At 42.6% G+C, this 27,166-nt stretch overlaps 1 protein-coding gene across 12 annotated transcripts in view; it reads left to right on the top strand.

Moving 5' to 3' along the window:
• The window catches only part of MEGF10 (multiple EGF like domains 10), a 480,748-nt gene that overhangs the window by 438,239 nt on the left and 15,343 nt on the right, over positions 1–27,166 (top strand). For all 12 annotated transcript variants that reach the window (XM_086410534.1, XM_086410532.1, XM_086410528.1 and 9 more), the window contains 10 exons: positions 1,274–1,448; positions 2,759–2,879; positions 3,658–3,821; positions 6,616–6,718; positions 17,162–17,308; positions 18,474–18,608; positions 19,128–19,256; positions 20,700–20,828; positions 23,314–23,442; positions 26,922–27,050. In XM_086410534.1, the coding sequence (XP_086266660.1) occupies positions 1,274–1,448; positions 2,759–2,879; positions 3,658–3,821; positions 6,616–6,718; positions 17,162–17,308; positions 18,474–18,608; positions 19,128–19,256; positions 20,700–20,828; positions 23,314–23,442; positions 26,922–27,050 (1,361 nt within the window). The remainder of the gene's footprint in view (positions 1–1,273; positions 1,449–2,758; positions 2,880–3,657; positions 3,822–6,615; positions 6,719–17,161; positions 17,309–18,473; positions 18,609–19,127; positions 19,257–20,699; positions 20,829–23,313; positions 23,443–26,921; positions 27,051–27,166) is intronic.

Genomic DNA, 27,166 nt, shown 5'->3' with positions numbered 1-27,166 from the left:
AGCCAGGGCTCCATGTTTAATGGGTTAAGTTTGAGAAGCCATGGAGATGTTGGGTGTTTTGCCCAATGATAAATACCAGATAGATACATCTCAGCAATTCTAAGAAGATTTGAGATTCAGACCTTGTTTTTGGAATCAAATCTTCTGTACCCAAGAAACCATCTTATATATAGGGTTGTGCTTGGATATTCCTTCATTCCATATTTCCTGAGTCATGCTTGTGATGGAAGCCTAAGCCTTTGTTTATGGGCACTTAGTTGCAACAGGGGTCCAAAAGCATATTTAAATAAATTTCTGAAAATGAGTAGCAAGCTATCTAACCCACAGCCAATTTCTTTAAGAGAAAGATAGGAAATGAGATAAGGTGTGGCGAGACCCTCATTCGACAGATTAGGATGTCAGGCCCAGGGAGGTTATGTGCTTTCACTGTGGTTGGCCAGGCTGTGGGAGAGCTGGAATTTACAGCCTCAGTCCTTATCCCTTCCAGGTCATGGTTCTTTGCAGAAAATCTGTGAACAGTCCTCCGGTGAGAGGTCATTTAGCAGATGTCTAGATGAGACAGTGGGTTTTGTTACGGCCCAAGTTAAGGGGAGGGTTTTATCTCCATTAGGGGAGGAAGACCATCTTCAACAGTCTTCCAGTTGTGAGCAGAGCTGGTTTGATTGTTCAGATTTTCCTTTGGCGAGAAGCACATGTGTTTTGAGCCATACAGAGCACCCTATTGTGTGAGCCTCGTTAACCCGTGCCTCAGCACAGCTGATGTGTCCATTTGCTGTGGAATGACAGCTGGCTGCCTGGCCCATCAATGTGGCTGCCGTTTCAGGTAGAGACAGCTGCTCCGCCACCAGGTATGGGGACCTGAGAGAAGTAGGCTAGGCTGGAAAGGTCACTGCTTCTGGGGTTCCTTGGACATGACCCTTGCTAACTGACTTGGTGGTGTTTGTTGGATGGAGTTCTTCAGATCGTCTTATCTAGTTGACCTCTTATTGTATTAGTGCTTTCACTTGACAAAAATTAAAATGAGTTTCAGACAAAGGGACACAGTTACAAGAGTCATCCTGCTAGAGCATGATGCTGATTTCATGCAACATTTGTGGTACCAGTCAGGTTTCAGCCGATTAATTAAACCATATCAAGCCTGAGAATGAAGTTTAAATTGTTATGTATGGAATTACCAACACATTTCGTGATCATGGCTAGAGCAACATTTGTACAAGCCTTGGGTGTCATGTTTACCCATGAGTGACTTGCTCTTTTCATCCACATCCCTCAGCTGTCACCCCATGTCTGGAGAGTGTGCCTGCAAGCCAGGCTGGTCGGGACTCTACTGTAATGAGACGTGTTCTCCTGGATTCTATGGGGAAGCTTGCCAACAGATCTGCAGCTGCCAGAATGGGGCTGACTGTGACAGTGTGACAGGAAAGTGCATCTGTGCCCCAGGATTCAAAGTGAGTGGCTTGGGCTACTTCCAGAGAAGGAGGAGAGGAGGGGTGCAGCTTGGAGCACATCGATACCATGATTTATATGACCTTTCTCTGAAGTCCAGTGAATGTGCTAAAAACCAATTGCATCATTAACAAGGAAGAAAATAAAGAGAAAAAAAATAATAAGAGGTATAAGTAATTACTTGAGAATGATGCCTGGGCAAGCTGGTGAAACTCTAAAGTGGCATTAATATTTAATAATTTAATTAATATGTATCATGAAGTAAGATGTAATTATTCCTTATGTAACTATGTAATTATCTCATCATGTAGATAATTTATAGGCAGCAAAGAAATTACTTTTCCAAATAGGATATGTTTTATTGTCCACAGTTTATGTTTTAATTCCATGCAATTTGAAGGCATAGTTAGCATTTATTATGTATTAACAGCCAAGGATTAGTAGTATGTAAATTTTTCAGTCCCTTTGAGAATCCAGACCTTTCAAATATGCCTATAAGCTCATAGAGCAGAATTTTGCTAGTTTTCAGGATTTCTTAGCCACAGATTAGTAATTTTTGTTTTAAAGGAAAATGGGCTGCTGTTGAATTATTTTCTCCCATTTTAAAGAGAACATTAAACTGTGAAGAATGTTGATGACTATTCCAGAGCATATAATATAGAACAAGTGGGTCACAAAGTCTCAGAGCTGAGATCTTTACAGGGTTTTCTAAGCTGGGTCACAATGCTTTGGTTGAGCCCTTGAATTAGCCTTAAGAGTCTCTTTGTCTCTTCTGCTTTTAAAGGAGGTGACCTCCAGTCACCTTCGGTGACCAACTTCTGTGTTTAATGCTCCCTGTCAGATAATAAATTGAATCATGCTGCAGGCTAAATGTGTTCTGTTTCTTTGCCTTACCTACTGATCATATTACATATTATATAAAGCAGTCTAGGAATCATTGCAATTTAATGTATAGTTCATATTTATGTTTATTTATAGACAATAATTTTACAGCTGCAGTTTGTTGTTCTATATCTACTTGTATGAGCAAGGACAGAGGATTTTGTGTTTGCTACCTAGGGAAAGTAATGAAGGCAGCAGGGTTTTGGGGTCATATTCAATACTTGTATCCTAAATATAGGCCAGGTGGCACTGCCCTTGAATATGTACAGTTTGTACATCTGAATAGTTATAAAACTCTTTAAAAAAATACAGTGTGTTAAAATGAGAGAGAGAGTATAATCAGCACAGCCAAGATATATTTTTGTATATTTGTGTTGGCCCTATTTCAGGTGGTCAAACTGCATGCATTTTCCTATTTGCGCTTGTCTAGGGAATTGACTGCTCCATCCCATGCCCTCTGGGGACCTATGGGATAAACTGTTCCTCGCTCTGCAGCTGTAAAAATGACGCTGTCTGCTCTCCTGTGGATGGATCTTGTACTTGCAATGCAGGTGAGTGGGTGAATGAGTCTGTTATCTGATCCCGGTCCTGTTAGCTCCTAAAGACACAGGAAAGAAACCTTAACCAGGATTCCAGCTCCAGCTTTGCCAAAATACAGTGACTGAACTCAGCAAAGACCCTTACCCAGGAAGGGCTCTCCTGCTTTCCAGAGTCAAGGGGAGAGGCTTCTGTGAGATGATCTCTGAAGTTGCTGCCAGCTCCAAAATCTATGAGTCTCTGTGATTTGGGGAAGAGTAAGCAAGCAGAACTGTGTCGGTGCCCCTAAATCCATTGGCCTGGAGTCCTGACAAGAGATGCAGTCAAGCACCTGATTGTACATGGGGGCCAGAGCATCTTTATCCATAGTTTCTGCAGCAGCCAGCGTTGTGGACACTCACTGTTCATGGTTCATGGGGTCCTGCTTTAAAGATGGGGATGTTCTTTCAAACGCACTTTCCTTTTCCTTCCCATATAAATATTTTATTTCCTGACCTGCACAAAACTCTGCACCCCACAGTGTGCATGACCGCATGTTAGACAGTGAGGTACCCCCAACTTGATCTCTCTTCCCCCAGTAGCCCAATGGTGCTTCTCGCTTGACAGCTGTGTTGGTGCTCTGGTTCAGTTCTGAGAAAGGCTTTACGCGGCAGAGCCATGCTCCCTGCGCTAGGGCAGGGGCCCTGCTGCCCACCTCCAAGGTGTTTCTAAAGGGAAGTGTGGCTGGGAGAGGCTGGCCAGCTCCGTGCTGCCTTTGTTTGTTCACGTGCCCTGGCACTTTTGTCACGGCAGGCTGGCACGGGGTGGACTGCTCCATCAGCTGCCCCAGTGGCACCTGGGGCTTTGGCTGCAACTTAACATGCCAGTGTCTCAACGGTGGAGCCTGCAACACCCTGGACGGGACCTGCACCTGTGCACCTGGATGGCGTGGGGAGAAATGTGAATTTCCCTGCCAGGTATGACTCCTCTGGGAGGGCCGGGAGGATCCGATGGCAGCTTATTTTCTGCAGACTTCATGATTTAAAGTCCTTTATTGTGAACCAAACTAGAGTCACTGTAGAAGAATTGAGATGTTTGAACTCAGAGTGGATACAGGGTGAGAAGAGGGAAAGATGCAGAAATTGGTTAGGCAGCTTTGTGAGAATCCTTTTTATCCTCTCTCTCCTAGTTCCTCCCACCTCTCCCCTCTGTTTTCTCTGTTCTAATATACCCATCTCTTCATGGCAACCAGTCATCAGTATTTGTCAAACATCCAGTGTATGCCTGTCAACTCTCCAAACATTGTGTTTCCATTATAATGGAAATCCCCCAGCCTTTGGGGTGGAAAGTGGCAGGGCATTGAAAGGAGGGTGGTGATGGTGTCACAGAAGGGTTCAATGAGGTGGTGAAAGGTTTGGAAACAGCCGTCTTTTAGCACAAATATCTCTGGAGTCACCCAGATCTCCATAGATTTCCATGGTTCAATGCTGACTCCCTCCCCTTCACCTACTTTGGAAATACGCCCCCAACCCCATACTGAGTCTGCCGCAGGCCAACAAGAGTGGGCAATGGACAGTGCATTCTGTAGTGACGGCCCATTTCACTCTCTCCCTCTAAAGTACGGGGCCAGTGTGGCCAGTTTCCTTCCCTCTATTCCGTAGCTTTCTCTCCCTAGGCAGTTATTTTCTCCCAAGCCATTAAGCATTCTCTCAGTGGTGTGTATGCTGTGCCTCCTGGGGATCACGTGATGATGAAGTGACACCATGGCCCCCTGAACTGGACAGCTCCAGGGGGCCCTTCCACAGAGCGCTTTTCTCCCTGGGCTTCCTCCTCATTAAGTCCAACCCATTTCCCAGCTAAAGAGCCTGGGGTGCTACTCCATGCCCTCCAAACCCCTAGGACACAGTTTTGTTAGTTTTGCCTCCTGTTATCTGCCAGTGAGCAGATTATCAGTGCTCTGAGATGGGCTTAAAGATCACTTTTCACTTATACAAGTCTAAGTGTAGACAAAGCAAATCTACACCATCTTGTCTGTTTTTTTGGTATGTTATTAGATGCATTAGTAAATCAGCCAAGGCTGGAAATTGGTTTTAGTGGCTCATATTATGGCAAAACTAAATCCTATATGCCTGGGCAAACATTAGTAGAACTTAATTTAAAAAAATGTTTTACCTTAATAATCACTAGACAAATGAATATGCCATTTAACACCTACTAAAATGGCAACCCACTCCAGTATTCTTGCCTGGAAAATCCCACGGACAGAGAAAACTGGCGGGCTACAGTCCGTGAGTTGCAAAAAGCTGGACACAACTGAGTGACTGAGCGTGCAGGTGCCTGTTGAATGCTGGTGCTGGGTGCCTCCCTGTTGGTAATTTCACAGCCCCTGTTTTGCTTAGTGCTTGGTGCTGTGGGAGGTTTGCAGTGCCCTCCCTCAGTTCCTCAGGACCTGGCATGAAGGATCAGGGCTTGTAAATGTGGAGCTTTCATTCCTCTCCCACAAACTAAATGATCACGTCCGTGAAGAGTCTCATCTCCGCTGGACCAGCAACGCGGATGTGCATGTGAAAACATTAAGGCCTGGGAGGGGATGAAGGGGAGGGTGTGCCAGCACACAGCTCAGCCCTGCCTAGGAGCTTGAATCAGAATGCTTCGTGATGTCCAGATGTCATCATGGGAGAGAGGATGCTAATTAGGAAAAAGTGACAAAAGGTATTCATTTCTCCTTATAGTTCTGTGTATCTCATGGACAATTTATGGACATGATCTTAATTTAATTAGAACTATGTTGTTTTTTAAATTTTAGGGCTTCTTTTAAAAAAACGTTATTGGAGTATAGATAATTTACAACATTGTGTTAATTTCAGGTCTATAGCAAAGTGAATCAGTTATACACATACATATATCCACTCTCTTTTTTTTTTTTTTTAGATTCTTTGCCATATAGGTCATTACAGAGTGCTAAGTAGAGTTCCCTGTGGTAAATAGTAGGTCCTTGTTAGTTACCGGGTTTATATTTAGAAGTATGTATTTGTCAGTCCCAATCTCCCAATTTATCCCTCCCCTGTCCCCTTACCCCCTGGTAACCACAAGTTTGTTTTCTATGTCTGTGATTCTACTTCTGTTTTGTAAAAAAGTTGATTTGTACCACTTTTTTTTTTTTTTAAGATTCCACATATAGGGCTTCTTTATGTGGATCGGAGTCTTCTTTTTCCACTAACAAACAGAACGTTCTGTAGGAGAAAAAAAAAATTCTGGGATTGTGTGTGGGGACGGATATTAACTAAACTTATTGTGGTAATCATTTCACAATATATATAAATATCAAATCATTTTGTTTTACCTCTAAAACTAATGTAACATATGTGAATTATACATCAGTGGGGGAAAAAATACCCTGTAAGGAGTACTGAACTATTTTATAAAAATCTTTAGGAACAAAAGGACAATATTTTTACGAGTTATGGCTCACAATAAGATAAAGATTCTTTTAGTTAATTGGCATGTTTACCTATCTTTGCACATATGCATACCAGCATATTGACATAGTTGGTTTCACAATTTGTATGCTAGATGTAAACCTAGGTTTGAGCGTTTTGAAAACACTAACCCCTTGCAGCCAATATTTTAGGAGCCAAGAAGACATGGGAAGAGGTGATTGTAATGCATGCTGCCGAGAGGTGTTTTGGAGGGGAGGGTGCTGTGTGTTAAATGGCTGACTGAGGTCGCCTGCTGCAGGATTCCCATCCCTCACCGCTGTCTTCCATGTAGGATGGCACTTATGGGCTGAACTGTGCTGAGCGTTGTGACTGCAGCCATGCGGATGGCTGCCACTCCACCACGGGTCACTGCCGCTGCCTCCCCGGATGGTCAGGTGAGAGCCACGGGCCACTACTTGAAGTGAGAAACATGCCAGTTTGTACCTAGTGCTGTTCCTTGCTACCTCAGAGAAACACTCACAGGTCAGTTTTTCAAAAAAAGAAAATATGGTAATATCTCCAGTAAGGTGATAAATGTTTACCCTCACAATATTACTGATAGGCCTAATTAATCTGTGGGCTTCCCTGGTGGCTCAGTGGTAAAGAATCTGTCTGTCAATGCAGGAGCCATGGGTTCAATCCCTGATCCAGGAAGATCCCCTGGAGGAGGAAATGGCAACCCACTCCAGTATTCTTGCCTGGGAAATCTGATGGACAGAGGAGCCTGGTGGGCTACAGTCCATGGGATCGCTAAGAGTCAGATATGACTTAGTGACTGAACAACAACAACAATTAATCTATAATCCAGGGATGACTTCTTGTTGAATCATGCAGTGGCAGTTCTCTTGAGTCTTTAGGTAAGGTCTAACTATCAGTGCAGATAACTAGCAACTTCTTTATAGATAGGTAGATAGGTATATAGATAGGTAAATAGACTCTCATATCATAGAATTCACCTATTTAAAGTGTAGAATTCAATGTTTTAGTATAGTCAAAGAATTGTACAGTTATCACCACTATCAACTTTAGAAAATTTTCATTGCCATCTCCCAAAACCCCATTAGTACTTATTAGCAGTCATTCTTCATTTACTCCCAATTCACGGCCCCACCCCCTTTGCCCTACCCTAGGCAACCACTTTCTGTTTCTGTAAACTTGCCTATATGTGGTGTTTTGTATCTGGATTCCTTCTGTTAGTGTATGTTTTTAAGGTTCTTCCATATTGGAGTGTATATCAGTACTTCATTCCTTTTGACTGCCAAATAATGTTCCATTACTTGGATAGACCACATTTTATTTACCCATTCGTCTGTTAATAAATACTGGAATTGTTTCCACCTTATTGAATATTATGAAAAATGCTGTTATTCATGTACAATTTTTGTGTGGATGTATATATTTTTGGTATATACTTAGGAGTGAAATTGCTGGGTTGTATGGTAACTCTAAGCTTAACCTTTTCAAGAACTACTACACTTGTTTTCCAAAGCATCTGCACCATTTTGCATTCCTACCAGCAATGTACGAGATTTCTACTCCCCACCACACTTGTTATTTATCTATCTTTTTTGATTACAGCCATCCTGGTGGGTGTGAAATCTTATCTCATTGTGTTCTTGATTTCCATTCCCTCAATAAGTAATGATGTTGAGCATCTTTTTGTGTGTTTATTGATCATCTGTGTATCTTGTTTGTAGAAATGTCTTCAGATACTTTGCTCATTTTTTAACTTGGCTTATTTGTCTTATTATTACTGAGTTGTAATGTCTCTTTGTCCCCTAGCTCCATGTCCTTTTCATATATGTAAGTTGCAAGTATTTTTCCTCTGTGAGTTATTTTTAACTTTCTTAATGATGTCTTTTGCCACCAAAAAGGTTTTATATTTATAAAGTTCAGTTTATCTACTTTTTCTTTTGTTGCTTGTACTTTTGGTGTCTAAGAAATCATTGCCCAGTCCTAGATAACAGATTTATGCCTCTGTATTCTTCTTAGAGTTTTATAATTTTAGCTTTTACATTTAAGTCTTTAATAGATTTTGAGTTTGTTTTTGCATATGGTATACATAAGGGTCCAAATTCATCCATTGTTTATGTCAAAATCCTGCTGTCCCAGCACTATCTTATGAGAAGAGCATTCTTTCACCCCCTGTATTGTCTTGATAACCTTGTCAGAAATCAGTTGACCATAAATGTGACTTATTTATTTCTGGGCTCTCAGTTTTATTCCAGTGACAAATATGTCTATCCTTATGTAAGTAGCATACTGTTTTGATTGCTGTAACTTTGTAGAAAATTTTAAAATTGGGAAGTATGAGTCTTTCAACTTTTGTTTTTTTCAAGATTGTTTGGCTATCCTGGGTTCCTTGAATTTCCCTTTGTGTTTCTGGATCAGCATGTTAATTCCTGCAAAGAAACGGTGGAAATTTAAAGAGGGTTGAGTCTATATATCCATGGCAGGAATAGTGCTAGCTGGGAGGGATTGGGGGCAAGAGGAGAAGGGGACGACAGAGGATGAGATGGCTGGATGGCATCACTGACTCGATGGACGTGAGTCGGTGATGGACAGGGAGGCCTGGCGTGCTGTGATTCATGGGGTCACAAAGAGTCGGACGTGACTGAGCGACTGATCTGATCTGATCTGAACAATATTAAGTCTTCAGATCTTTGAACATAGGATGCCATCAGTAACCTCTGGAGTGGTGTCTCTCAGCTCTTTGCAATTTGCTGAGAGCTTCTTAGGCTTCTGACAAATGGAGACAAACTGCCTTGTGTTTGATTCCTAGTGTCTGAGAGCTACCTTGGGAACAGGTCAAGGCTTGTGTAATAGACTTTATTTTCTGTCACTAGGAGCTACCCACTGAAACACAGACTCCATAGTCCTCCAGTTCCTCCTTGACTTGCAAAGACTGAGATAACTCTGACTCTACAGTATGAAATTCCACTTTTCCGTGTTTCTACTTGGTTCTGTTACTACATGTTACAACTATTAATACGTAGGAATTAAACCAGATTTTGTGACTTTGCAAGGGTTCCTGAAGCTTTCAAATGGAGTGACCACTACTAAGTTCTCAATGACCACAGTGAAGCAAATACTGTTTTAACCCCCTTGGCGTATTCAGGGCTTTTCTAATAGAGAAGTCACATCATTTGTTTTGGGCCATACGCCACCAAGGCTACTTTTGTCTTATGAATGTAGAGGAAATGTGACATGTTCCTGGACCCACCAGTCATTGATCAAGTATCCACCTGCTTGGATGGTTTAGAACCAGCTTGTGAAAAGCATGCTCTTGTATACATGAGAAAAGCAGGAGATATGATTTGGCCTGAAGCCAGCCAGAAAATGTGCTAGTTGCATTCCATAGTCTGGGTCATGGGGTAAGACAAATGATCCCATCTGGCCTTAGACCTGCGGAGCTCCTGCGGGAATGCAGTGGCTTTGTCACACGGCATAATCTTGTAATCCTCTGTCCATCTGTGACTGGTCTGCTTCTCCAAAGGGGAGGAAGTTTTGCTGCCTCATTGTTCTATCACTTGTTGCTCACCGTCTCTTTGCTTCATGGCTCCAGTGTCTTACTTCTCTGGGTCTTCTGTGTGGACTCTTGGTATGTTAAGTATCTAAGGCTGCCGGGAGACATTGTTTAGAGAGGTCATCCCCCACACTCACAGAACACACTTGTATAAGCAAATGTGTATACAGGAAAAGAAAATTCCTGAAGTTTTGAAAAACACCCTACAATTGGATCAAGAATTGCCTTGTTTTTCTAAAAGAAAAGTAGACTCTGTATTATTTCATTGTCAACATTGGGTAGACTTATCATTTTTCATCACAAACTTACTTTGAATGGGTACCTCATACGGACATTTTGAAATAAAAAACTTTGCTTTTCATTTAGATATCAGGTTTGGGGCAAAATAAATAACCTCAATTCAGGGAAGCAAGTGATTCTGTCTCCTTTCTCCTTGCTGTGGAGTTTGCTCTCAGTGATACGTAGAGAATTGCCAGAGAGGGTAGCAAATATGTGGGATAAAAGCAAGGCCTTTGCGAAAGAATCAGTGAAATCTAACTTGGGAACCTGGACTCTTCCCTTGAGCAAATTATCGAGATTTGATCTGTAGAGACACCAACAGTGCTCGGCCGCTGAGGACACTGAGGAGAGATGGATCTGGCCTAGGAGTGTGGAGATTAAAGAAAAAGGGTCAGGAGAGCTCTATCCCTCCTTACAAAGAAATGGACATACCTACACTCAGGAAGTCAGGCTCTAACGTGATAGACAGAGGAAGTCAGCTTGCTGTCTCACCAAGGTGCTCATTCACCACCCTTGTAACTTCATTCTCTTTTCTAATGTTTGACGGTCTTTTTTTTTTTCTTAAAGGAAATGAGACTCTTATTTATTTGTACTATAATTGATTGTCTCATTTTACCTAGTCATAAAATAAGTCTTCAATATGTACTGCCATAAATACTAACCAAAAATTGCATCTGACATCCCAGATACTATTTCCAAAAGAAATGTGCCATTTTTCAAAAGAAGAGACATACACTTTTATTATATGCTGTTAATTAAAACTTTAATTTATTGATGTGTTTAGCCAATAGGTTACTTTATCAAACAGAGGCATATTGCAGTAAAAAAAAAAAAAAAGAGAGAGAAAGAGAAGAATGCCTGGGCTTTGTCTCCCACACCTCTGTTACACACACACACACACACACACATATATAAGTGAGATGACTTTTCAAAATCATTATCCTGAAATTCCAGAAATATAATTAGGTCAATGTGTATGTGTATTTCCAGAGTAGTGGAGTGATATGCTTTGTAAAGTACTTCCCCAAAACACTAGAAACATGCCACTGTTTTTTTCTCCTTCCTTTCCTCTCTGACTTCAGTCAGCCAGATCACCTCTTTGCTGAGTGTTACAGCTAATCAAGATTTCTTTCCAGCTGTCTGGGAGGATAAGTAGCCTCCAGCCTGGTTCCCAACCCTGGCTAAGATCATTGTCACTTGGGAGCTCCTTTAACTTGTATATTCTTGGTCCCACTTCAGACCTACTGAATGACAATCTAGAGGGTGCCTGAGAAGGATGGAGCCATTGCCAGCCCATAACGTACCTTTTGTATAAATTTAGAAAAGGTTTGAAATGCCTCTGAGTGTGCTTCTTGGTAGTAGAAAGTAACAAGGTAGATTTATGCTCTGACTTAGCCCTTTAGCCAAAGGCTTTTGTGCAGTGTGCAACCGGCCCAGCCTTACTTGGTGGCTTTGTCTGTTACTTGAAAAGTAACCCCAGTAACTGTAGTGGCGATTACCCATCTGTGGGCTGGCCTCTGCTCTACCTTGCTATTCTAATGATTGAAGAAGTTGAAGTCCAGGGGAGCATTTCTGCTGCAGAAACCCTCATAGCCAGTGGCAGAAGACTAGAGGAAGCTTAGAGATTCCTTTCTAAGTGGCTCTACACACACCAACTTTGACCAGTTGAGTAAGGGAGCTGCAACTCCGGGTAGTGATCTGTGATGCCTGAATTGTCATAGTAAGCAAATGAATGACTCACTATTTGGCCCTTCAAGGTATTGGGAGTGGACAGGGGAGTGGGAAAGTGTAGCACATGCTTTGTTACATGTCTGTTTGTTACCTGGGCTTGGGAGAGGCAGTAACTTAAAAGCAGAACATGGGGTCCCTAAAGTGAGGGTGAAGGGAGGGGCTCACCTTCCTAAACGAAAGGCTGCAGAAAAAGCCAGGCTTCCAGCTTTACCAATCTGCCCAGCATCCTGTCCTGTTTGCTTTTATCTGGGTCCAGACTAAGGCAGACCATGATTTCTGGTGTTGCCACTGCAAATGCAAACATCTCTGATTTACATTACTTATTTATCAAGATTGTTTTCAACGTGGTGACCAATAGCAGATCCTTTTTAATGGACCTTTAACATTTATATTAATAGTATGCAAAGAGAAAACTTTGATTTAACAACCATTTGCTGAGTGTCTCCACCTTGTATGCAACTGCAGCGTTTGGTGCTGGGAGCAGGAAGATGAGGTGGTACCAGCTCCTGGGGGCAGGAAGGTGCTGACAGCTCCCAGGGAAGGCAGTGGGTGGGCAGAGGTGGATACGCTGGGGAGTTGCTTGTCTACACTACTGTATGCCTTGGGTGTCCAGAGGATTAGAAAAGCAGAGACAGTGTTATGACCAAGTATTCAGTTGCAGAGTGTCTTTGGTTCCTCTCTCCTATAATCACCAAATCCAGTGATTATTAACAAATCACACTCTTCAGTGTAATAGATACTTAGTAGTTGGTTGCTTGGGAACAGGACATCGAATTGAAATCATTTCCTTCATTCACTGATGCCCAAATATTGCAATACTGGCATAAGGAATATAAACAATTAAGCAAGACCAGGAGTTTGGGTTAGATCTCTGAGAGGGAGAAATAATAACACCCCAAATGATTTATTTACTGCATTCACATAATCACAAACGCCTAGTGAATGCTGATTTCATGTGAAGGCCACAGGCATAATGCATCATGCATTAAATGCATGAGCATTTCTTTAGAGCTGCTTAGCTGAAGTTTATCACGATCACTCAGCCATTGCCTAGCAACTCTTGAGGGCTATCAAAGAGCTCTTTGTCCTTGGTCCTGGCAAAAGCAGTCCCTCACAGATCTCCTTATCAGCGTTAGAACATTTATCAGGAAAAAATACTTCCATTGAACCAGAGAATCCTACAAATTTAAAGATATCCCCTTTGTGTTTTGTCCCTTCTTCCAAATAGTGTAGGAAATTGTTTCCCAAAGTACCTCATATTAAAGCCTCTATCTGTACTTCGATAAACATTCCAAAGGAATTTCCTCAAGACATCCTTTAGATCTCCAGTTGCTTTATAATCTGGACTAACTTTTAAAATCACAGACCTGAGCTAATGAAAGTCTGTCTTGCCCCAAATAAGTAAGGCAGACATTTCCACTCCCTTAGCTAGCAAGGGTCTTCATTTTAGGTATACAGAATATTAACATGTTGGGCTTCCTGGTTTGAATGTTCTTCTCATATCTTCTTCAGAGAAACAAAGAATGGTATGGTTGCTCCATCCAATTAGAAAATGGTCCTGACTATTATGTTGGAAAGAGGAACTGTGCTTATTGACTCATTCAAGAGACATTTATTTAGCATCCTTCATGTACTGGGCTCTGCAGTGACAATCGTAGACACCAAGTCTCATGGGACTGTGAGAATTCTTATATTACCCTGGATGGAGTATGGACCGGAGAGTGGTTTTTCATCTGCATTCTCTTCTGTACTTCTCTGGAATTCATCTCCCTCAGGTGCCATTGATTTAGTTCAAGACCTTGCCATTTTTTCCACTGTTAACCCAGGAGGAAAGCTCATACTCCATAGAATGGCATCCTTGGCGCTTCCTTTTGTGACCACTGCCTGGCTGCCCCACTGTCTTTCCTACTTTTTCCAGCACCAATTTCAGCCGTCCCCAACACTTTTGATTTCTGAAGGATAGACACATACTTCTTAGGGTCTGAGCCTTGCACCACCATACTATTAGCCTGGGACCCTTCTCCACCTTCACAAGCTACTTCCTTCCCTGATCATGATCTCCAGACAGGATTGGATATGTCTTTACTGGGGCCATTATCACTCTAGAGTTGGAGGTCTTTCTCCGAGAACCTGTCATTAGCAAGCCAGCAGTGTCTAGACCCCTTGAATATTTATTGAGCTGAATTATCTTTTCTGTCTTTGACAAATAAGAAACAAAAATGTGTCTTATAGGACTCCAGCAAGGTTGGCAAAGAGTAAGATGAGATCAGTGGAAATAAGTAAGGCATAAAACACACACTCACACACAACACCCAGCCGCCTACCTTACCCCATAAAATAGTTAAAGCAAACTTTCAGTTCCCTATCCTGGAGAAAGTTTCGCTGTAGGGTTAGCCTTATATGGAGGGCACATCAGTGTCCATAAACTAACTGTGACCTAGAAAAGCACTTACCCCAGGGCTACTTCCTGAATTTCAGTCAGCCTTATAGATTTAAATTTCACAGTGATTTATTTCTTAGGCTTCTAACAGGTATGCTTTCTAAAATATTAATTTTCTAGAGGTGATAACCCCTCAGTAATAAAAAATTTATCTTATCCCTTTCTGACTATAAGATGAAGCAAAAGATAACAGAAGGGCACAGAGGTCTGAAAGGGATGAATAGCAACAGGAGAAAAAGGTGAAGCAAGAGGGAAAAAGACAGCTTCCTGCCTTTTTCCTGGAATTGCCACCTGACTGAGACATGCTTTATATTTGTGTCCAAATAGACTTGGCATTAATATCTGCAAAATGATGACTGACTGTTACTAGTGATAGAGAAAAAGAAAAGGAATTGAATTTTCAGGGTGAGTTGGTAATAGAATTGTTAAAATTTACTTGCCAAAAAAAGACTTCTTTGTAGCCCTAAAATAAATTATTTAAACGTAAGCTTGATTCTGTTGAAATATACTCATATGATTAGAGAAAGAAGTCTTGATAGGTGATCTCTAGAATTACCTGATTCTCCAGAAATGAAATGATGGGTAAATTACGTGAAAAAAAAGCTTATCTTTGCTATGGATCTCCTTGCTATATCAGGGACCTTGTTACATCTATGAAAATTACCTTGATAAAGTTCATTTTAACTGATTGTTATGCTAACCAGCTGGACAAACTTATTACTGAGGAGGAAATAGGTATAAACAAAGGATCCCTTTATTCTGATTTGTCAATCTGCCCTAGAGTTATTTTTCTTAACATGCTCTAATTGAGAATGTGCTAATTAATATGTAAATCATGATAATCTGTAATGTGGAAAAGCAGCATATACTTTTTGATCTAGAGTGTATTCCATTTCATTTTAACTGCAATTTATTAAGTGTCATGTAAAAATCTGTTAAGTAGCTGATAAATTAGACCATGTAAATGGCTGTATCTCTACCTCCCCCAAACTCCTACCCCAGAAAAACAGTGTCAAAACTCAGGATTAATTTTCAGGGTGATTGTCAGATTATCCAAATATTCACTGAGTTTCCACTTCTCTAAAATCCTAAGTGGGATTTGCCCAGGTAGCTCCAGACCAAAATGGCCAGGGTTGTCTGGGTCTCTATGAAGCTAGTGTCTCATTTTACCTGCTGTAACACAGGAGTCCTGGCTCATGATCAGAACCTGAACTTGAATTAGAGAATGAAACAGGTTACCTTTGTGGGTACTTCTTTCAAGTTTGCAAAACCAACTTTAGATGTGCAGCCTCTTTCTAAGTGGTTTGGTCCTCAGTCCATTTGCTGCTTCTGCCTAGTAATTGTGTCAGAACACTAGCTTAGACTTTGGGACTGTTTTAGCGTGCTTAGAGAGTAGAGCATTTGCAATCCCATCTCAGTTTGCAAGAAAGATCAAATATTTGTGAGCTCAAGGGAAAAAAAAATCATAGTAGACCAGAATTCTGCATTTTATTCTATGGGGAACACTTAAACCCCAGTTGGCTTCTAACAGGCCTGCTCGCCTTTCTTCAGCCAGCAGTCCAGGCTGAAATAACAGTCTGTTGTCAATTCCAGCGAGACACAATGAGGCCTGTGCTTTTTCATGCCTGCTTAACAGCCTTTACCACGCGGAAGACTTTCAGATGGAGAAAACCAGGAAGAGTGAAAAGTGGAGTTATTTCAGTAGAAATGACTGGCCACCAATTAACAGTGTTCACGTTAGGGTTTGGAACTGCTTCTGTGTTAAGGTTCAGGCCATGGTAACTTTTCTCCTAATCAATTTAAGAGCGAAAACTGTAATTCAAAACATGGACTTGTCAGCCTCCTCAGTGCAAGCAGAATTCGCATTCTGAAATCGTCGGAGTGGGAGTGGGCTGGTTCTTACCGTGTTTTCACTTGGTCGGAGGCCAGCAGTCGCTGGTTCACTCCTAATTATAACTCATTCTTATTGCCTCTCAATAAAGAGAGCATTTCTTTGAGTTGTGAAGTACTGTGACTTACAAGAAAGAGGCCCCTATGGTATTTTGAATATGAATTTACAAAGGAGACTTCCATTTATCTGAAATAAAACCTGGTTTTATTTTTTGCAACTTTGGATTTTCTGTATGTTTCTTTTAGGCATTTGTTCACTGGTGACCGACTCTGAAGTTTCTCTGTTTCCAGACTAAGATTTAAATACCTGCATATGGGTTCTCAATAATCAATCACTTAGACAACAGCTATGAGTAACATCATTTGTGATATCCTGCCTGTGCTGGATTAAATGTTTAAAGAGGAATTTGGTGGCACAGATTAGTATATCTTTCTGTCTTGCATAATGTATTTTCAAAATATTTTAAGATTATGTTTGTTTGCTCCAGGGGAAGATTTTCTTTATGTAAAATTATTTAACCACCTTTTTCTTACTTTATCTTTCCATGCTTTGCCTACTTTTCTATAAAAAATAAAGAATGGGGAAGGAAGGAAGGCCCTGACGGCTAAATCATATAGTATTTTTGATAAATTTTGCCTTCAATTGACAGAGCCCTTGGGCTTCTTCTCTGCTTTCTCCTTCCAAGGAAGAAAAATCAGTATAACAAAGATGTTGTATTCCTTCTCCTTCATGATGCTATAGAGAATAGTCCTGGGGTTATTTTAATGTTATGATGATATGATATATGATACAATATATGATGATGAACTGCTGTGTATAAGTGGATTTTAAGTTTTAGATCATCCCTGCTCACTGCTACCCATGATAACTCAGGTGTGATATGGTGACCTTGGTCCTAGTCTCTGACTTAGCATCCGAGGCATCCACCCTCACAGCGTCTCACCCAGCCTTGCCCGTGTGCCTCGTTTCAGGTGTCCACTGTGACAGCGTGTGTGCTGAGGGGCGCTGGGGCCCCAACTGCTCCCTGCCCTGCTACTGTAAAAATGGGGCTTCCTGCTCCCCCGATGACGGCATCTGTGAGTGTGCACCAGGGTTCCGAGGCACCACTTGTCAGAGAAGTAAGTGTCTCGTTAGCCCGCACCTCCCGTCTTCCCTTCTCAGATCACCGTGTACACAATTTTGATCTCTCAGTTCATAGAGATGATCTGTTGCAGTCGAGGGCAGAGGAGTGGCATAGGTCATCCTGTCCTTTACAGAGCTGTCCTTGCTCCATAGCCCTGCCCCAAAGGCTTCATTTTTTCCATCCTTCAGGACTAACCTAACAGATGGGGCTCTAGCCATTTCTTCTCAGTAATGATTTCATTGCCTCATTGGCACCATCGTCAGTTTCCTGATCCTGCCTTAAACCTTGCAAATGGTGTTCCAGAAATCCATTGACCTGTAACTATTTTATTCAGCCGTTTTGGCATTGGCCTTACCTCAATTACCAGAAGTCAACATCAGCCAAACCTACCGGCAAATTATACATCCTGCTAGTAATCTGAAAGCCAGTGCTCTGGGGGAAAAGGATTGCAGAATTAAAAATGGGGACTGATGACATGGGTTAATAGAATTTTTGAGTTAGAGAGTATGAATCCATAAGATTTCCCTAGTCTTTTAGTAAATGTAATAAAAAATGAATATATGACTAATTATAAGATACATTATTCTATTTTTTAATTATTAGTTTTTGTACTAAGAGTTCTATGCTGTCTTTCTATACTTAAATACAAATAATGTCTTGTGAAGAACCTAATTATGAAGCATTTTGCTTTTTCACTTTTCAATCACAATCATTAACCTGAACCATTTTGAGGAGGGACAATCTTTTGATTCTGACTGTAGATCTATTTATTGCCAGTAATGACTCTTAAAGAATAAAGGATTAACATGTGAGTATTTATTTGGTCCTTGTTGGTATTTAGAATTTTCTTTCTCTCATTTATTTGCTCAATGAAAATTCTCCAGGCCCTTGCTCTATGCCAAGCTTCAAGCTAATTGGGGCCATAAATGGGAAAATAAAGAGAACTAAGACATTTGCTTGCCCTCAAGCAATTCAGAGTTTCCTAGCTTCTTTTCATTATTAAAAACTGCCCTTATTCCTTTTGTCGTTGATTTATGCTTGGAAAATTCTCAGTATCACTAAAAATAAATTTTTTTTATCCCAAACTTGAACCAGATCCTTATGTGGAATACAGGAGAAACATGTCTCAGGGAAGATAACTATTTCCTTTCTGTTTTCAGTCTGCTCCCCTGGTTTTTATGGGCATCGCTGCAGCCAGACGTGCCCGCAGTGTGTACACAGCAGTGGGCCCTGCCACCACATCACAGGCCTGTGTGACTGCTTGCCTGGCTTCACAGGCGCCCTCTGCAATGAAGGTAGGGTGCACAGACTTTGGCAGAAATATGTGGTGGTGAGCACACCCCATACAGTCTGTCCTCAGGCTTCCCAAAGGACGCATTTGCAGCTAGCGGCGGCTCCTGGTATGCTGTGTCTGCAGCTTCTGTAAATATGGCTTTGAGCTTTGGGAAAGCTGGCTTGCCAGTCCAGCACAATCTCTTTATTCTTTGAGCTGTGCTACTCTTCAGTTTTAATTGGAAACAGCCTTCCATGAAAAATCAATATGAGGGAGGATTTTGATTCCCTGAGCGAGAAGCCAACGGAGATTTCTAAAAGTGTGGTGATGTCTCCTGGTTTGTGATGCCTTCATGAGGGTCTTTGGCTTCAGATGTTTGCAAAAATGAGCCCATTTAGGATGAGGGATGCTCTGGAGTGGAAGCACCTTACCAGAGGGACAGCTGGATTGATGACCTTTAAAGTCGTTTCCTATCCTAAGAGTCTAGGCTTCTGTGAGATGAGACGTAATTATGAGTTTCTGACCTATAATTTATTCACAGTGTGTCCCAGTGGCAGATTTGGGAAAAACTGTGCAGGAATTTGTACCTGTACCAACAATGGAACCTGTAACCCCATTGACCGATCTTGTCAGTGTTACCCAGGGTGGATCGGCAGTGACTGCTCTCAACGTAAGTCTTGTTTGGGAACAACTGGTCGGCCATGTATTTCCATTTGTTTTCAGTTTCTTTAGGATCAAAATATGAGTATTTAAATAATTAAGAAATAATATATGAATAGTTAGAAGATTTTTTAAAAATTTTAAGTAGCTTTTCTCCCCTCATTAAGAGTTCTCTGCAATGATCCTGTGTTTAAATCTTTTTTTGCATTATTTTATTTTATTATTATTTTTTATAAATTTATTTATTTTAATTGGAGCTTGCTTACAGTATTTAAATCTAACTCATGCCTTGGAAAGAACCTAAACAGCTAGCACTTTGCTTATTCACTGAAATGATTTTCCTTTGCAAAATGAGGGTCTTGTACTCAGAAGCCATTCAAAGCTTCATTCCAGACTTCAAGTGTCATATTGTTTTCCCTTTGCTCTTGGGCAAAAACGGTACACACAATTATGGGAGAAATTTTTTTCTTTTTTTAAATTAATTCACATTTATGTATTATCTTTTGGGGGCCGTGTTCCCTACTGGATAACCGTATAGAAATTGTAAGTGTTCCTTCTTTTAAGTAGTTATGTTCTTGAAGCATTGGTATGAATATAAAGCAAATCATTTTACCCCCATAATCTTATGTTACTTTATCTGAGGTTCTCATTGCTCTTTGATAGGCGATGACCCCTGATAATTTAGTTTGATTATGTTCTGCTTCGTCCAGTTAAGAGTGTTTATAGTAAATCTGTTCTCACATGAAAATAGGAGCCTTCATGTTTAAAACAAGCCTCTCAGGACAAGTCTAGAGTGGAGTGACAAGTGCAGGTTTAGAGACCACAGACAAGAATTATGTGACCTTGAGTACTTATCTCAAGTCACACCATATTGCCCATCTAATCTCTACTCAAATGTCCTCTCCTCAGAGATACCTTCCATAAAGGAATAGCTCCCATCATTTTGTCCCCATTTCCCTATTTTATTTTTTCTTATAGTCCTTACTGCCCTTATGTTTTAGCTGACTGGCTGGGTGACTAGCTGGCTGGGTGGCTGGCTGATTGGTTTGCCTGCCTCCCCTACAAAAATGTAAGCTTTCAGAGGATGCTGTGGACCCTGCCTTGTTATCTGCCGTCTCCCCTGGACCTAGCACAGCGCTGGGCATATCTAGGTGCTCAGTGTGGGTTTGTTAAATAGCTAACTCTGTAAGCTTGGGATGATGTTTGCTCTGCCCACCTCGGTCTGCAGCATGTGAATGAATATCATATCATAGTGATGGCCACCGTTGGCACCAGCATCACCATCTGGGATTGAGCCCTGTGTGGAGCACGGTCGTTCTCAGTCCCGATGCTCACTGCTGACCCGTCCACTGAAGGAGCTGTGGACAGGTGGGATCAGGTGGGTGGGATCCTCTCTGTGGGGTGCTGGCCTAGGGACTCGCACTGAACTCTCCACGCTGTGCTGTGCTTTCAGCTTGTCCCCCTGCGCACTGGGGCCCGAACTGCATCCATACATGCAACTGCCACAACGGGGCCTTCTGCAGCGCCTACGACGGGGAATGCAAATGCACTCCGGGCTGGACGGGGCTCTACTGCACTCAGAGTAAGCGGCACGCCTTCCGAGGCTCACCAAAAGTCGGGGCTGGGGGGAGGCACTCCTGGGGACACGGCCCTACCCTGCACATGGATGAGCTGAGCTCATCAGGGTTCCTGGTATTGGAGGGTTTCTTCACCTAGTGACCTCTAGACGTTTGAATTCCTCTGGGTGGTTAAGAGCTGCCACGTTCCAGGCTTGCTGTCCCCGGGTCATATCAGGACGCTGAGGTGGAACAGTGCCGTAAGTGACAGCGTGCAGCTTCTTTCTCTTCTCTCCTTTCACCAGGCCCTAGTTATACGGCTCAGTTGTTCTAGTAGCACAAAGATTAAGATAAGTGACAGTTACTAGAAATGAAGTGAACACAGCAAGCCTCACTGCCTGACCTAATGTGCGCTCTGGGAGAAGACCGATTCAGAGGTTCTAGAATTTTAGGGAGCTTCAGAGTCACCAGGCTGATTGGACTAGTACAACTGCTGGCCCTGCTCCCAGAGTGTCTGATTCAGCTGGTCTTGGTGGGACCTGAGAATCCACATTGCTAACACCTTTCCAGGAGTTGATATCAGTCAGGGATCATGCTTCAAGAACCACGTATTCTTTCTTCCATTTTATATCCCATAATATCCTCACCACCTCTTCTTCTAGGAGACTTTTAGCATTATAGGGTATAATGTACAAAGGAATTCACAGCTCAGCGCTGTGGGGAAAAAAAAAAAGACTGATCTCTGCCCTTTTGTCTGCAATGCAATAAAGGAGGCAAGACAAGAGAGCACGCATTATGGTGATCATTGACAATAATATATAATTTCAAATCACGAAAATGAGCTAAGGAAGAAAGATGGGTCAGAAGTTAAGCAATTCTTATTTAATACTAATTAGAGAACAAAATTAGAGAATACGTTGAACATGTCTTTGGGAAGTTTCTAGAAGGAGATGTAGACCTTGAGCTGTGATGGTGTCTCAAACATATTCTGCCAAGATTGTATATGTAGGAAGTTTTTCAGCTCTTCAGGGGAAAGTACTTAAAACTTAGAGTGTGTAATTCTAAAATTGGGACCTGCTTCAATCAGAGGGCCTTTTAAAGTTAAAGTAGCACAACTCAGTGGGAGGCACGTGGGGTCTGAGCCAGACCTCCCTGTGTTTGTATCGTGGCCCTGCTATCCTGCCATTTGCTGGCTGTGTCACATGGACGCGATTCCCTTCTATAGAGGGAGACTATCCCTGTGTTTCTGGGCTACTGTAAAGATTTCATGAGAAGATGTAGGAAAAGAATCTGGCACAGGGTAGGTGCTAAATGGATATGTAGCAGTGATGTCACTTGCTGGCATCCTTACTCTGCCTCTGTTTCTTGAAACATGAACTTTCTTTAAAACCACTATAAGAAAAAGCACATGTGATGCATGGAAACAGCCTGCACTGAAGCTTTCATGATGGCGGAGAGCCCTGAGCTCTCCTGCAGGGCCACTCTGGCCCAGGAAAGCCAGGAGGGCTTGTGCATGTCCTCGGTCCAGTGGTCTTTGTCTTGAAAATTGTGCAGCAGTAAGAAGGCTCATTGCTTTTTTTTTTTTAACAATGCACCCATGAAGTACAGTTTTGGTTTTTTTTTCAAGCTCAGAATTCTACTATATATCTTTGCAGAAGAAGATGCTATTTTCTAAATTAGTAACAGATACAGAAGACAGGCCTAGTAGCAGACTTGGAAACATTCTGTATTGTAAGTAGAAGCATGTAGGCAATTTTAGCATAAAGTACTCAGTTCAATTCATGGAATTTGAATCCAAGATTTTAATAGTTGAGTGAAAAAAAAAACTAAAAGAAATGTCCCCAGACATCCATGGGGTTGATGGGATGCTTTTTTTTAGAAGACACCAAACCTTTTATGTGTTACCTGAAAAGAAATAATACAAATGAACTTACTTACAAAACAGAAAGTGACTCAAAGACTTAGAGAATGAACTCATGGTTGCTGATGGGAAGGGATAGTTAGGGAGTTTGTAATGGACATGTACACACTGCTGTATTTAAAATGGATAACCAACAAGGACCTACTGTATAGCACATGGAAATCTGCCCAAGGTTATGTGGCAGTCTGGATGGGAAGGGAGTTTGAGGGAGAGTGGATATATAGACGTGTATGACTGGTCCCTTTGCTGTTCACCTGAAACTCATAAAACTGGTAATCGGCTATACCCCAATATAAAGTAAATGGTTTAAAAAAAAAAGAAGAAGAAGAAGATAGCAGCCTGCCTCCTGGGATACAAGTGATGGTTAAACTGCCCCAGGCATGGAACTCTTCTGCCTTCTGCTCAGGAAACTTCCTCCAAAGAGCTCCAACTTGGGACTTCACAAAAGCTGTTGTAAGAAGCTTTGACTGTATTACTATCTTTATTCTCTCTCTACTGGCTCAGCATCCTTCAGATTCAAACACGTTGGAGGCAGAGCTGAGTTTCTCCTCGATGGCCTCTTGACTCTGCTGTCCTTCCTTCCCGCACAGGATGTCCCCTGGGCTTCTATGGAAAGGACTGTGCGTTGGTATGCCAGTGTCAAAACGGAGCCGACTGCGACCACATCTCCGGGCAGTGTACTTGCCGCACTGGCTTCATGGGGAAGCATTGCGAACAGAGTGAGTGTGAGAGCGTAGCATCTCTGGGTGCTGCTGTTTCCCTAGAGTCGGTGTTCCTACATAGCTGGCAATGTGAAGGAAGGACCCACGGCTCTGAGGGTGTTTGAGCTGATGGTTGGTCACTTCCCAGCACCGTTGATTTCCCCTCCCAGAGACCTGGCCACCTTGGGATTCTTGCTGGCTGTCTTTGTCCTCAGAATTCTTCTGAGGAACTGACAGTGATCTGGGTGGAGGGGGTGTGGCTACGAGGATGAAGACAGTATTCAAATTTTCCATCTATTCATCCTGGCTCTCTCTTCCTCCCCTTCTTGTTTTTGAAACGTGGCTGCTCAGAGCTTTAAAAGAGCCAGTCAAGTGTTCTTCATGGCAGAGGCAGAACCTGATCTCACGATGGAGGAATGTGCATTCAGGGGGGCTGGGCACCCAGGTGTGTGTGTTAGTTATTCAGTCGTGTCCTTTTTGTGACCCCATGGATGTAGCCCACCAGGCTCCTCTGTCCATGGAATTCTTCAGGCAAGAATACTGGAGTGGGTTGCCATGCCTCCTCCAGGGGATCTTCTTGACGCAGGGATCGAACCTGGGTCTCCCGCATTAGCAGGCAGATTCTTTACCATCCAAGCCACCAAAGAAGCCCACAGGAATCCAAGAGGAGTATGCATTCAAAGGGGCTGGGAACCCAGAGCCAGATCCACTATAGGGGCGGGGGTGAGTCTGTGCAAACATGGCTACGCTTTTGACAACTTTCTCTTGATAGTGGTTTTATACTGTTTCCACTAACTACTCCTCATCTTAATCTTAACAACCCTCCAGACAATATATTGCCTTAATTTTTTTGTTCTTGTTGTAAAAAATCCCACTCAAGGAGAGTATGCTCCATAGGAATTCCCCATCCTTATGTTTCCATTTCTATTCCATCAGCTATGCAGCTGCTCCCAGGGCTGTAAGAACATTAGCCTTAGACTTAATGTTTCAGAGTAGTTTATTATTCCTTTCTCTGTGACTTTCATTCAGCGTTCACACTGAATAAATCAGGCAATGGCACCCCACTCCAGTACTCTTGCCTGGAAAATCCCATAGACGGAGGAGCCTGGTAGGCTGCAGTCCATGGGGTCGCTAAGAGTCGGACACGACTGAGCGACTTCACTTTCACTTTTCACTTTCATGTATTGGAGAAGGAAATGGCAACCCACTCCATGTTCTTGCCTGGAGAATCCCAGGGACGGGGGAGCCTGGTGAGCTGCCGTCTATGGGCTCGCACAGAGTTGGACACGACTGAACTGACTTAGCAGCAGCAGCAGCAGTAGAGCTTATGAGGCTCACTCTCTTATCATAAATGACAGGAAAGGTGCAGGACGCTTCCTGCTTACAGAGGGTGTGCTCTTGAGAAAGACGTACCAGAGATTACATGGCTGTAGGGGCATTGTTGCCTGGAAAGGTCGGCAGGGCTTTGGCAATAAAGCATTATGCTCCCTCCATCAGGCTCCCTCCCCAGATCCTCATATCACCACTGGACAGTCAGGTTGTCTCAATCTTATTTGCTAAACTCTAGAATTGTGCTTGTACTAAGTTGCTTTAGTGGTGTCTGACTCTTTGCAACCCTATGGGCTGTAGCCTGCCAGGCTCCTCTGCCCATGGGATTCTCAAGGCAAGAATACTGTAGTGGGTTGCCGTTTCCTTCTCCAGGGAATCTTCCTGACCTAGGGATCGCGCACGCATCTCTGTCTCTGGCAGTGGCAAGCAGGTTCTTTACCACTGGAGCCACCTAGGAAGCCCAAACCCTAAACTCTAGAATATATTTGCATATCCTTGCATCTAGTAAATACCAAGAGTGATATTCAGGAGTCAGCCTGGACAAAGATAGCCCCATTTTAGTTCTGCACTGCTAGTTCATTTAACCATGAAACAGGTACTTGGTCGCACAGTTGCCTGCACACCACTTTGTGTATGCAATATAATTGTGTGTGTACATGTCTACACATGTAATTATGTGTGTACATGTCTAAACATATAAGTAAGTAAGTAAGTAAGTGAAAGTCGCTCAGAGGTGTCCAACTCTTTGCGACACCATGGAATTCTCTGGGCCAAAATACTGGAGTGGGTAGCCTTTCCCTTCCCCAGGGGATCTTCCCAACTCAGGGATCGAAACCAGGTCTCCTGCATTGCAGGTGGATTCTTTACCAGCTGAGCCATGAGGGAAGCCCAAGAATATTGGAGTGGGTAGCCTATCCCTTCTCCAGCGGATCTTCCTGACCCAAGAATCGAACTGGGGTCTTCTGCATTGCAGGTGGATTCTTTACCAACCGAGCTATCAGGGAAGCCCCCCTAAACATGTATGCACATGTATATATACTTGGAAACCAGAATAGGCTTTAAACTGACTTTCACTTAAATGCTAGACTATTTATAGTCTTATTAAATAAGCACATCTTAAAGTACTTCCATGATTACTCTGAACATCAAATTAAAACGTCCCGATTTTTGGAGACTTCTCCTAATGCTCCTATGTAAACAGAAACCCTGTGTCTGACAGAGAACTCTGATAATAATTGTGCATCGCCCCCTGCTGCTCATTTTACAAAAAACATCTTTATTTTGTCATGAGGATTTTTACATTTAACATGCCTAGCCTATTCTTTGAAATTCATGCCTAACTCTTACACAACTATATCATAAAAATCCCATTATTTTAGTGTCTCAGACTTCAACCTGCAAATCCAAATTTTGAGGCTTTCTGTGGTAAATAAGAGCTTCCCTGGTGGCTCAGACGGTAAAGAATCCACCGGTAATGTGGGAGAACTCAGTGGGATCCCTAGGTTGGAAAGAATCCCTTGGAGAAGGGTTTGGTAACCCACTCCAGTATTCTTGCCTGGAGAATCTCCATGGACAGAGGAGCCCATGGGGTACCAAAAAGTCAGACATGGCTGAGCGACCAAGCACACACATGGTAAATGAAGTTCTTACCTAGAAAATTAACCAACTTGCCCTCTCCCTCTTTCCCAGTTCCCAGCTGAACTGAAGGCAGAATATGCCTTTAGGCAGATCTTAAAGCTTACAGTAAAATATGCATCTTCCCAAGGAAGCATCTCCGGTTTGTATTTTTCAGTGTAGTCCCCTTTTATCCCATAGTTTTGCCTGGTGGCATCATCTCAGGTTGCCCTTAATGATGATCTTCATCAGGTCTATTGGGATTCCTCGTACTCTCTACAAACCTCCATCAAGGAGGAGGGCATGTAGACTCGGAAAGAGCCAAGAGCTGTGATGAGAGTCTCAGTCTCCAGTCCGTTGCTGCCTGGCCTCTAGAGTCCCAGCGTGACTCAGGGGATGCCAGACAGCTGTAGGCCACCCTGGATGGTTCAGGTCTCCCTGGACAGGGATCCCCTGAAAGGGCTGGCCTCCAGGCACACCAGATCATACAGTGAGACCCTTACCCCAGGTTCCCAAGGCTGGAGAGCTACATTGGACTCTCATCTCCTTCTCAGAGTGCCCTGCAGGAACGTATGGCTATGGCTGTCGCCAGATATGTGACTGTCTGAACAACTCTACCTGTGACCACATCACCGGAACCTGTTACTGCAGCCCAGGATGGAAGGGAGCACGATGTGATCAAGGTAAGGATGCACAGATGATTACTCAGGTGGAGACACTGCAGCTCAAAGAAGCTGAGTGATTCGCCCGAGGTTACCTATGTTAATATCTGTAGTAGAATGTATTAGGATTTCCAAAG

The sequence above is a fragment of the Bos grunniens genome, chromosome 7 (genome assembly GCF_055505025.1).
Source record: "Bos grunniens cultivar Pamir isolate PY7600 chromosome 7, Bosgru_T2T1.0, whole genome shotgun sequence".
Taxonomy (NCBI): Eukaryota; Metazoa; Chordata; class Mammalia; order Artiodactyla; family Bovidae; genus Bos; species Bos grunniens.
This window is presented reverse-complemented; position numbering and strand designations above follow the sequence as displayed.